General features: G+C 40.8%; 1 protein-coding gene across 2 annotated transcripts in view; it reads left to right on the top strand.

The window, feature by feature from the left end:
* The window catches only part of LOC124137474 (protocadherin-11 X-linked-like), a 28051-nt gene extending 20901 nt beyond the window's left edge, over positions 1-7150 (top strand). The window contains exons 2-4 of one of the 2 annotated variants that reach the window (XM_046503785.2): positions 341-505; positions 1443-1614; positions 4947-7150. In XM_046503785.2, coding sequence (XP_046359741.2) covers positions 341-505; positions 1443-1614; positions 4947-5434 — 825 coding nt within the window. In that variant the 3' untranslated portion in view covers positions 5435-7150. The remainder of the gene's footprint in view (positions 1-340; positions 506-1442; positions 1615-4946) is intronic. The other variant, XM_046503786.2, reaches the window with a different exon arrangement.
* Positions 7151-13528: the final 6378 nt, after the last annotated feature.

Raw genomic sequence — 13528 nt, 5'->3', positions numbered from 1 at the left:
GAAACTAGCGGTGCCGGGGATCGAATAATTAACTCGAGGACGACATAATATACTGCCAGTTTGTTTCCTAAACTTTGACATTTTTGAAACATCTGAAGTTTGAAGGGTAATTACGAGAACGATATTGATGAAATGTACGCCTTACGCGTTGTTTTTGCGTTCTAAAATGACGGAACAGTACCTTACAGCACAGACAGTTAAGTTAAATGGCTTATTGTAGGTTGACATATGTGTTCTGTGTTGTTTTGAAAGTTTCAGGGGGAATAACTCTTTCCTGGAGAATATATTCAAGAAACTTTTTTATTTTACAGACATTTTGAAAGTTTTTACTCTCTTTCAGGAAATAGAATCCTCATCCAAATTAGATCAGCACCCTGTTCAAGAATCGCACGTGATCTCAGACAAGTATGACGTCACCGACCAACAGATGACGCGATTGGCTGCACTTAAATATCAACAGGCTCTCATCAGAGGCTCAAAGAAAGGGCCGAGTCAGCATCTCTCGGTAAGGCAAGATTAATAGAAAGTCGTGTAACCAATTAGTGAATGTTGTATAACAGGTGAGGAGGTGAGGTGAAATGGGGTTTAACGTCGCGTCCAAGATTATTGCACTGATATAGCGACGTGCATGTACGTGTGTGTGTGGCTGCTTGTACTAGTCCGGACTGATGCCGATTTATAGTGCTAGCTCACTGAGATACCATGCCTCAGTTTAACATGAATACCCCACTCAGACTCCGAGCCGACCAGTCCTTGTATTAGCCCCTTAATGCCGAGCGCCAGACAGGGTTACAACAAGTACCATCTTTAAACGTCTTTTGATATGACGCGGCCGGGGATCGAACCCTAGACCTTCCGCTCTCCGGGCGGACGCTCTACCACTAGACCACGGAGGCGGTCTGAATGTTGTATAACATCTCAGCAATACTCCACTATATCACGGCGGCTGGTTCTGCTGGTTCGGCGGCTGGTTTACTGAAAGCGGAGGCAAAGTAGTGACCTTGATTGACAATACCGACACGTCGGTATTACAGTATGATTAAGAAGTTGTCCATAAACCTTTGTCTAGTTTGTCATCCGCCTGCTTGTAAGAAATTCCTATCAAACAATTTAAGCCGATGCAAGTCGAGATCAAGCTGAACCAAGTCTAGTTTCTTTGATTCCAAACAACATGGAAATGAGGGGGTCTCTAGATTTCTCGTGTAGCTGTGTCGGGAGGCTTGTGTTTAGTAAGAATATGGTGTGGGAGTTGGACTGGAGTGGATAGGTTGTTGCAAACTAGTGGTTAATATTGTGAGCATCCTCCCACACCGTTGTGGCACCGATGACACACAATGAACAAGGTCAAGATCAAATTAATTTAGTCTTGTACTAAATTCTTATTACTGGCTACCAAAAACTTTATTCAGTTATTGTATTAAAGAAGGACTGTTTCATTTCAGTCTCGTTATGGTCCGAAAGGGGAGACAATTACGGACGACATTCTGAGTAACTCCTCAGGGGAGACAACTGGCACTGACAGCGGCCGGGGCTACAGTGAGGAGGACAGTCACAGCCAGGGCAGGAGTTCTCTCCCTTCAGAAACAGGTGAAATCCGGATGTGCTGGCATATAGGTTAACACTTCTTCTGCTTTTTTCAAAGCATATCACGGGCTAACGGAATCACAATTAAACACTATGTTACGAACTACCGCTATAACGAACATAACCGTCTTCAATTATTTATAAGAACAGTTCAGATTTCTCGAATAGTTTTGAATTCGATATAACCAAGGTCTTGCTGCACCATTCACGAATGTTTGGTTCGAACGTCTACACATAGTTGCAACGTTAATTCTAGACAGCGACAATGACTTCGCCCACTGTCAATATTTTTTTTTCTGTAGCCACCATGATACTGTCAAATCTCCATAATCCATTTGAAATGGGCAATTTAAGTAGAAAAGTAGTTGTAAACTAATTGGCCTTTTTTGTCACGTGAAGACAATGGATAATAATGTTTTAAGACTATTTCTATGGGCTTCCGATGTCCGCTAACTGTATGATGTAATTTCTTTAGCTAAAAGGGACGTGTCTAAAGTACAGTTCAGTACGGTTATATCCGACTCGAAGGGACTACTGGTTTTAGTTCGATATAACCGTTGTTCGTTATAAGCATATGTACAGCATATATACATCAAATCGCCGGGACAAAAAATATGTTCATTATATCCATCAGTTCGTTATAAACGTTGTTTACTGTATCTTTATTTCGGGACGGACAGGGTTCATAAAAAAGTAAAAGTAAAAAAACCCGCAAATTAATCTATATACATGTATATGACTTAGGTAGGCATTGTGTCCCACACATATATTTCATATTTCGGTGGCACGTTTTATCGATTTTTTTTGATGCAGTTATTACATTGCATCCCGTTACCCTATTTCATTATAATGTTTAGAGTGATTCCGTTCTTCCTGAAATGCTCAACAACGCGCATCTCTATTCAAATTACATATGATGAATACGATATCCATTGATCATATGGTAATTTTGTTAGACGGTTTTATTGCTGTGCTTGTTTTTTTATTCATCAGCCTCTTCGTGACCACAAAAAGTTGATTTTGCTGATGTAATTTAATACTTTTCGTGCACGTATGTAACCTTTTGAGTGGCTTTGCAAGGTCGATTTTTGTTGAAGTTTCCCTACTTTCTATTGCATTATGCATGTGCTGTGTGCTGTGCTGTCTCCATTTCACTAAAATTTACTAAATCTTCTAGATGACACTGTGCCCTCACACATAGTGTCTGTAGAGAAAGTAAGTTAACGCTATGTCGATAGACCTGTTTCCCATTTCGTCCGGGTGTCATTCTACGTCTTAGAAGTAATTTTTTTGCTTTCCTTAGATATGATGACAATACATTCTTTATGCGTAGTTTTAGGGGCTGTCGGGTAGCCTAGTGGTTAAAGCGTTCGCTCGTCACGCCGAAGACCCGGGTTCGATTCCCGACATGGGTACAATGTGTGAAGCCCATTTCTGGTGTCCCCCGCCGTGATATTGCTGGAATATTGCTAAAAGCGGCGTAAAACCATACTCACTCACTCACTCATTATACGTAGTTTGATGGTTTTTTTGGAACTTCTTTTCCGATGGTAGATCTACATACTTTTTGTTTATATCTGAAATATATTAAATTTATAGAACGATGGACAGACACAAACTTTAAATAAAAAGATTTTTTTTAAATAGTGGCAGCCTGATAAATTAGTTTCCTGAGTCGAGCGTTTTTTTAAAGAAACTTTCAGACCATAAACTTTGAAGTTTCCTTGCCCTTCAAGCAGGTGATTGGAACGATAAACAACATCATATTGTAAAGGACGTAATGTCAGTCGTGAAAGTCACCTTCTCTCTACACCCCCACCCATCACCTTCCCACCCCCCACCCAAGCCTATCAACGATTTTCCTGTCCTCAAACATACATGGTAACACGACACAATAGACCGAACTGACACTATTATCTGTTGGTTCAACATAAACGAATTCACGTCAGTCAATACCATGCGACCATGTAGTAATGATTCACTGTTGACGTAAGAGAGACAATGCTTTAGGCGTAACGACACCAATGTTATCTTTATATGTGAATAGTTGTGATGTGACAGTTTATCATTGTTGGTAGTGTTAGCTTCATTACTGGAGACAATCTACTTCACTACACCTAATCATATTGACTGGAATCAGCGTTTCACCTTGCGATTGCCGTAACGTTTATACCTTCATTGTTAAATATTAGATTTTCTGCATTTGTCACTTGTGGGGTTCGCTGTAGGGTGTGCGCGCGTGTCTACATTTCCGTATTGATATAGTTTATGAAATATATCTGAGATATATCAATATATTCCTTAATCACATGGCTTTAAATTTGTTTAATCGGACATGAATTTTGAATAAGGAATCCAGATCCGAAACAGACGCCAGTGCGAGTTTTGGGAAACAAGATGGCGGCCTCCACGGAAGCTATAACGAATACGTATTCTTGAGCACAATTTAAAGAATCATAGACGAATTTTGTTTTGTTTCGAGATATTGATAGCACAAGATAAACATAATGTTTATTAAAACACATTATACTAAAAAAAGGGGAAACAATTTCGTCTACCCCGTGTGTCCCTTCGTTTCTGTTGAAGACAGAACTGACTGAGAAAAATAGGCTCTGACAAATGTGCGTTGAAAATATGAAGAGTGTTTTATATGGAATTCGCTTCTTTTATGTGTCATGCGAAAGTCAGTGGAATTGATGCATCTCTCGCGGGGAAATACTCAAAACACAGTTACGTGATAATCGCTTTTTAACAGTCACGCTTATCTTGAACACTATGCACGTCTACGAGACACACGCGTAATTATGAAATCACGCAGTTCATCATCGTTGACACCAGGCAGACATAGTGTTGACTTCATGGGTGATCCCCTCGACAAGGTGTATGCTCCCGTAGACTCTACTTCATCACGACAATCAACGTGTAGGAATAATTCGTTTTCGTGTTAGGTTCGTGTTTGTATCGTTCTGATTTTACCACGTGTTTCAGAATTCATGTATTTCTTTCATTCCGCATACAAACAGTTGACACTCATGTCGTAAAATCAGTGTGAGAAACGTGAGAGTTTGTTGGATTCAACGCCGTTATAAACTGTATTTCAGTTATAACCCCCCCCCCCCCCCCCGTCAGTTTGATGTGGGAGGAAGGCAGAGATGCAGGTCAAGATGTTTACCAGCTAGTCAAATTCACGACCACGTCGACCTAGGAAATCTGAAATTCGAAGCTATGATCATAATTTCCCTCTTCACATGGGAGTTGAGGCGCCATGAAAAACTCGATTTTAATAATCTCTGTGAACTATTTGTATATACTCAGGACACCAACTTATATATTTTTACTAACCTGTGATCTTTTTTTTACAGATGACTCTGGCTTCCCTATTGTGAGATTCGACTGCATTCGAGATCAAAAGAAAACAAGTATTATTCCACAAAATAGACAACGAAATAGTATTCCCTTGGTCCGACAAGGCGATGTTTCCATGTTGCCACCGGCGTTAAAGAGTGACTACAGACAGAGACCTATAGACCCCGTGACCTTGAGAAACAGTAGTTCCAGGAAGAAGCCCTATTCAGTGCACTTCGATCACGATACCCAGGGTGATTTCCAAACACACGTACCTCGCTATCTTGGAACATTCGCACCGCAACCACGTCCAAGGTCGAGGAATTCCGACACTAATCTGACCTTCAAGAAAGGAATTACCGGTTATTCGTTGGAAAATTTAAACGACAGTGTTGATGATGACAATACTACCACGACTTCCGGTAGCTACACGATAGACCATGATGATCCGCCGGACGAAATGATAACATTTTCCGGGTTTGGACTTAAAGATGTGTACGTCTAGCGTGTTTTACGCTGTGTGGGAAGGGACGCAACTCTTGTGACCTTACGTGTAGACTTGGTACTAAGTCGTCGTTGCGATTGCTCGACTGTGCATCCGACGACCATGTGTGAATGGATGTGGGGACACTCTCATGAAGTGAATACGTGTGTTGTGATATTATTTATGAGTGAATATGCATGTGTTTTAGTCACTGAATTCCAACCAGCTTTCATGCCAGTTCGTAGAACTGGGCATCATTTCGTCTAGTCCTAGCATAGTAAGCATATCCCGGATGAGACTCGTCCATTTGTTTCCATCTTGTCAAATCATCATTCGCCATCATTCGTGTCTTTGCGTGACCAATCGGATTGTCACGGAATGGCACGAGTTGTGAATAATCAATATAATTTCATCATGAACATCAATTGGTGCATATATACAAAGATGAAATTAATAATGTGTTCATTGGATTTACACAAAGTTTGACTAATTATGTTACACTACATTGTATTATGATGTTATTCTTAAAAAGAATTTCAAAATTATCTTCTCAATGTATAAAATACATTAAACAGCTTACAGTGTTGTATTTGGGTAGATACGTTTTTTTACTGAAACACAGTGAAAACACAGCAAATGTCCACATATCTACTTTTCACAGCAAATGTCCACATATCTACACATCGTTTAAGGCCAAACCAAATTTACATCTTTCCTTTGGGACAAATAAACTTGCCCTAATATTTTATTGATAAATACCTCATTATTAGAAATATTTTTTTGAACAGCTGTGTGTTTAAGATTTTGAAGGGAAGTCTTATTTTGCCTATTGAAATTGACAAATTATTTTTTTTTTTGTATTTTTCGTAATGATAAGATCTGATTGGTCCATGTGATCTTGATAAAATACTACTGGCTGCTTTGGTTCCAGATAAGATAATAAGTATTCGCTCTCTCTTTCCTTGGGGGGCTTCTTGGTTAGGATTAGGCCCTAGTAGCCTAGGTTTATCGTACGAGGCGCAAACAAACAAACAAACAAACAAACCAAACGCCCTCTAATGTACGACGGCGAGCATATTGTATTGCGTTTCGACTGTGTTTCAGTGACATATATGTCTTCTAGGCGTATTATATAACAGCTGCGACTGTATGAAATATATGCTCTTGTGGAGAATCGGGGTGTCACCACGAAGGTCATTGGGTTGATCATCATGGTTTTATTTCAATGATGATAAAATCATGTCCACCATTCTGACGTCATAATATCGTAAGACGTGACGTCATACCGTCAGTATAATTTTTTTCTTGGCTTTAATCATTTTTATTTCCCAAATCTCTGTAACATATAATACTTCGTTAATGTTTTTTTTCCACAAAACGAATATTTAATAAATACTTTTTGTAAAGATAGTTTTCTGTTTAGTATATGTTTACGTAATATTTGAAATGTGTATGCTCCTAGTATTTGATACGGTCTTGTCTTCACAATATATTTCAATGGTCTGGGCAACCTTTGTGAGATTTTATTACAGGTATATTTCAAACAATATGCCTCGCATCCCATCAGTTTATGTTTAAAACAGGTGTTACTTCATTATTTTGCGGTAATGAATATTATTATTATTATTATTTTCATGTCTCGTCATGTTTATGCATTATTTATGAACCATTGTTTTCCATTGTTTGCGATGATTGTGTTATTGTTTATCAACAAAGAAAATAAACAATACAATAATATGTACGTGTTTGTTGTATAGTCCGTTTTGCCTTTAACTTCTGAACCTATTCAGGCGCCATGTAATTCAAGACGCCAGTCGACTGAAACGTGACTGTAACAAGGGTGCCAAACATAGGATTCTTGTGATTGGAAGCAGTGACGACTGTGTTATGCTATGATACACCATATTTGGTGTGTTTGATGTTTGACGCAGCATTCCAGCAATATGACGGCGATCTGTCAAAAATCCAGTCTGGACCGAACAATCCACTGATTGATATGAACACCGATCCACGCCGTCAGGGTACATCTTCCCGTGGCAAGAGAGTTAACTGACTATAAAAGTCCAGTTTCCACCCTTGCCGAACTAGGCTGGTATTATGGAGTTACATTTTGGCTGGACTAACGAGTCCATGCATAGTCCAATCAAAATCGCGCCCCGAAATCGAAATCCGGTTTGTAAACTGTCATGCAGATTTAGGTCGATTGGATGATTTGCAAAGCATGTACACCGCCAACTCGTTGTCAACAGATATTTTCTAAATCTTTTCATTTTTTTAATCAAGGTGCTTACGTGATTTGATGCACTCAAAGACTCGTTTTATCACGATATATAGATCTTGATTATCGATCAGATCGTCTTGACTGGGCGCCGCCGTTTTGTTTGAAACAAATGCAAGTGATACGAGAGGTGGAATCTGATTGGTCCATAGGAGAGGCATAGAAGGGACATAACTAGCAACAGCCACTGGAGGCGATACGATCGAGCCCAGTTATTCCAGCCTAGTTCGGCAAGGGTGGAAACTGGACATTTTGTGTCAGTTAACTCTCTCGAATCGGGAAGATGTCAGGGTACGATGACACGTATCGCCGAGCCTGGCCATCATTAAATCGCCCAGCAGGACCAGCATAACTACATACTTGTCAAACTATCATTTGAGATAGGTTTCTCCTCAACACATATCACATATCGTATTCGCATGTTCACCATCGCTCATTATGCCTTGGTTCAAAAAGATTCACACAGTAGCGGTCAAAACAAAATTTTGTTCATGTGTTATTGCATTACAAAAAAATAATTCTTAAAGTAATAAGAGGCGGTCGGGTAGCCTAGTGGTTAAAGCATTCGCTCGTCACACTGAAGACCCGGATTCGATTCCCGACATGGATACAATGTGTGAAGCCTATTTCTGGTGTCCCCCGCCGTGATATTGCTGGAATATTGCTTAAAGCGGCGTAAAACCATACTCACTCACTTAACGTAATAAACGTGCAATAAGCGACCTGATGGTCTGTGATACACGGATGCGTTCTTGCTACATGTTGAAATGTAGTAGTACATACATGTAAATCCAAAGTTTCCAAAATATAACACCCGTGAAGATCCGGGGTAGAATAGGTCTTCAGCAACCCATGCTTGACGTAAAAGGCGACTGTGCTTGTCGTAAGAGGCGACTAACGGGATCGGGTGGTCAGGCTCGCTGACTTGGTTGATGCATGTCATCGATCCCAATTGCGTGGATCGATGCTCATGATATTAATCACTGGATTGTCTGGTCCAGACTCAATTATTTACAGACCGTCGTCATATAGCTGGAACATTGGTGAGAGCGGCGTTAAACAACGAACCAACCCAAATATATCATTTGTTACATTTGACCGTTTCTAAATGACATTGTGTTTTCATAGTACATACATGTTTTCATAAAGTGTAAAAAATATCAAATTTACTCCAGCATCCGTGTCGTATTTAAACTCAATTTAATACAAATACAGGGATCCGTGAAGATCCGGGCTAGAATGGGTCTTCAACAACCCGTGCTTGTCGAAAGAGGCAACTAACAAAATTAGGTGGTCCGGCTCGCTGACGATGCATGTCATCGTATCCCAATTACGTAAATCGATGCTCATGATGTCAATCACTGGATTGTCTGGTCCTGACTCGATTGTTTACGGACCGCCGTTATATAGCTTTATTTGTGCTGTGTGCAGAGTTATAAACATCAAACAAACAAATACAAAGGCACAGTAGACATTATCCCAGTTGTTTATGTGATATTATATCCCCGTGGGCCGTCTACGCTGCTACATTGCTGTCACATCAGCAGCCAGGTACTAACAAATACCGTTATCATATCTCCATGTCAGAATGATGAGATCTGATTGGTCAAAGTGATCTTGATAAAATACTTTACACTACAGGAAAAAATGAGAATATGATCACTTGGAAATACATTTATGTAAGAAGTATGGAATGTGTTGTCTTGTTTCCACATGGCCTATCTGAAATCTGAGTATAATGTGTAAGTTGTAAGAAGGTGAAATTCATTTATTTTCCACATCGCCATGGTAACAAGTGTCATGTGCGTTCTGTGAGCGGCGTCGGTGCTGAGATCGACCGAGCTCAATCTCGCCTTAATTTTGACAGCTGACACTATTATATTAACGGTATACACTGGCGTCATCATTGCTGCCCGACGCACAGTTGTGCCCCTTGCATTACCCTGTGGTATGTCACATGGCAGCGTGTAAATACTGGAGTGTGGACCAGACCAACAAGTGGTTGATATTACTCAGTCGGGTCACAATGACACGCAATACAATACATTCATCATCATCATCATCATCATCATCATCATCATCATCATCATCGACACGCAATCCACACCGAGTCACCATGCCTGACCACTCGACACATTAAGTCTCCTCTTAGGACATTGGTAATGGGGCACTCCGGAGAGGGGCCGCCTCCAGGGTGTAGCGGATAGCGTCTGCTCGAGGAGCGGAAGGTCGGTGGAACGACCCCCTTGTCACGTCATACCCAAAGACGTAAGAATATTTGTTGCTCGGAGTCGATATACAGTGTATGGGTGGGCTAGCACTACACAGCCGGCATTAGTCCATAATCTTGACTGCAACGTCAAAATCCCATTGCACACTACCTTATTCTAACAGGGAATCTGAACGGGTCAAAGTGAAAATACACCTACACCCCGATCACCTAGTACTGCCATCCCCTCCCCATGTACGTTGACACGACAGGGTGTTAAAAAGAAGACACGCGGTTATTATGATGACACACTGTTATATAGTTGACACGCTGTTATACTGTTGACACACTGTTATAATGTTGACAGGTTGTTATAAAGGTGACACGTTATATAGTTGACACGCTGTTATATAGTTGACGGGATGTTAAATAGTTGACAGGATGTTATATAGTTGACACGCTGTTATAATGTTCACACACTGTTATAATGTTGACAGGTTAATATTTAGTTGACACACTGTTATAAAGGTGACACGTTATATAGTTGACACGCTGTTATATAATTGACAGGTTGTATAGTTCACACGTTGTGATATAATTGACAGGTTATATAGTTAACAGGTTGTTATATAGTTGTAACGCTGTTATATAGTTGACGGGATGTTAAATAGTTGACAGGTTGTTATATAGCTGACACGTGACACGTTGTTATATAGTTGACACGCTGTTATATAATTGACAGGTTGTTATATAGTTAACACGCTGTTATATAAGTTGACAGGTTGTTATATAGCTGATACGTTGTTATGTAATTGACAGGTTATATAGTTAACAGGTTGTTATATAGTTGAAACTACCAAAATCGGGTGGTCAGGCTAGTTCTCAAACAAACTAGATTGTACATAGTTGACAGGTTGTTATATAGTTGAAATAATGAGAAAAATGACTCTCTGAAACATACAAAAACAGTACAAACACACAACTATGTAAACAATCAATTGACCTAATTTGACAAGCAAGAAATAATTATTAAACAAAGACAATTTGACCATTATTCGTAATTATACCAATAAAAACTAAAGCCACCAGAGTGCATGAGTAAGTTTGGTACAAGGCCGCACTGAACAATACTTCAGTAACATGACGGGATGTCAAATGTATGTGGGTTTATATATTTAATTCCTCTAGGATCTGAGTGACCGGGTTATCTTTTGAAAACATAACCGTATCGTTGTCCGTCTTTTGAATCCGTCGGTTCACCCCGATTATGTTTCTAGGTTTGTCAGCACCATACCCGTGTTCGTGGGTTTCACCGAAGTGGCAAACGTTACTTCGGGCTTTCCTCCCGAATCAGTCTGACACGCCGTGGTATAACTGGAATACTGATTGGAGATACGGATGGTTCGGGTGTTCCAGATCGATGAGGTAGATGACATTGTGTATGTACTGTATTAAAGGTCCGTCATTAAAGAAGAGGTAGAGACTGAATAGCCACACCAGTATTGGGGAATGTGATCGAGTGCAGTGATCGAGTACTTGCCAAAAGCCATCCATGAAGACATGAGCACTGTGGAAGTATGGCCCTTCCTATGTCGTCGTAAAGAGGTGGAAGCAGAGTTTAAGAGTGGCAGGGAACACCTTGAAGACGACCCCGTCCTGGAAGGCCTGTGCCATCGGCAAAGCCAGAAATGATCCAGAGAATCCACGATATGGAGATGACCGGCTGGCGAATGACTGAGTGTCCTGTTGCTAGTTGAGTGGACATTTCCCAGGAGAGAGTCAGTACATTCCATTATCACAGAAACTTTGGCAATGAAGAAAGTATCAGCTCGTTTGGTTCTAAAGCTACTGACATTTAATAGAAAACGAACCCGGTACAACATGTCACGTGATAATCTAGCTGTTTGAAGCTGATCAATAAATGTTCTTGCAACGATTTGTGACTAAATGAATGAGTCCAAACAACAAGGAAATCCAAGGAAGTATTTGGGATGACCACCACCAAAGAATGCAAAGCTGGAAAGGTCATGGCATCCGTGTTCTGGCAGGCCGAGGGTGTCATTATGGTGGACTATCTTCCAAAAGGCAGACCCGTGAAGATTCCGGGGTAGAATAGATCTTCAGCAACCCATGCTTGCCGTAAAAGTGACTATGCTTGTCGTAAAAGGCGATAGGGTGGTCAGGCTCGCTGACTTGGTTGATGCATGTCATCGATTCCAATTGCGTGGATCGATGTTCATGATATCAATCACTGGATTGTCAGGTCCAGACTCGATTAATTACAGACCGCCGTTATATACCTGGAATATTGCTGAGTGCGGCGTTAAACAACAAACCAACCAAATCCAAAAGGCAAGTCAATAGACGGAGCATATGATGCAGTACTTTTGAGGCAACACGGGATGAAATTATAACCACGAGACACTGGAAACCGAGAAAAGAAAGCTGTGCTCTTCTGTCTGAAAAATGTGCCACTGACAAATCAGACATGGCTAGACTACAATCCAATACTACTGCTTCATCATCCACCTTACGCTTCTGATCTGGCTTCGTCAGACTTCCAACTGTTCCCAAACAGCCGGAACTCGAACGATGACGTCACAGCAGCTGTGGAGAAACTTTTGGACAACCAAGAGAAGGAGATCTACGAAGCGGGAATAAAATCCTTTCAGCATCGTTGGCAAAAGTGTATCGGTGGGGAAGGGGATTATGTAGAAAAATAAACCATTAGGTGTGAAGGTCAAGTCTATCTATGTGAGGTACAGAACTCATCATGTCGTGTTACCTAGCACGGAACATATTTTCTCCAGAAGCTACCATTCAGTCAGGTGAGGTTAAATGGGGTTTAATGTCGCATTCAAGATATTGCACTGACATAGCGACGTGCCTGTACTTGTGTGTGTGTCTGCGTCTACTATTTGTGCTGGTGTTATAATGCTAGGCAATGGAGATACAATGACACCCTTGGATACAGCACTACAGCAAGGAGGCTATTACCATTTACCATCTGACTTTGAGGCGTGAAGAATAGCCTCCGATCAGCCTCCTGGGAGTGCATCTCGATAGATCATTATCAGTGAGTGTCTATTACGTCTCGCCAGTGCTTAGTAACGAACAAGGTCACCTGACCAAATGTTGAAAACAGTGTCCCCGATCGTCGGCGTGTAACGGAATTTTCAGCATGGGTAGTAGTGTTGTATAGTGGCGACCGACGAAGAAATCGAATCTGGGTTTACGATTATGAAAATAATGAATTTCTATTTTTCTTACTTTCAAACACCGTTTAACTGAGTACCTCGGATCCCCGTGGGCCTATGCAGTGAGCTGAGGTTTAACGTCGCGTTCACGATTATTGCACAAAGATGTCGCGACGCATATAGCGTGTGGGTGGGTGTCTGCTGTGCTCGCCCGGACTGCCGGTCCAAAGGGAAAATATAGGTTATTTTACGAGCACTTCATTGAGTTTACTTTCAATGCGCATAATGATTCGTACTTTTATGTAAGCATGATAGCCTAAATTATCCTTTTTTCATTTGATTGTTCCCTGGTAACTTCTCATCCACGATGATCAAGAGCATTTATTTTTATAACTCATTTCTATTACGAGAAATATCCTGCTTCCATAGCT

This window comes from Haliotis rufescens, unplaced genomic scaffold, assembly GCF_023055435.1.
Source record: "Haliotis rufescens isolate VD_foot unplaced genomic scaffold, xgHalRufe1.0.p SCAF_7, whole genome shotgun sequence".
Classification (NCBI taxonomy): Eukaryota; Metazoa; Mollusca; class Gastropoda; order Lepetellida; family Haliotidae; genus Haliotis; species Haliotis rufescens.
The sequence above is the reverse complement of the archived record's forward strand: the minus strand, read 5'-3'. Positions and strand labels throughout refer to the sequence as shown.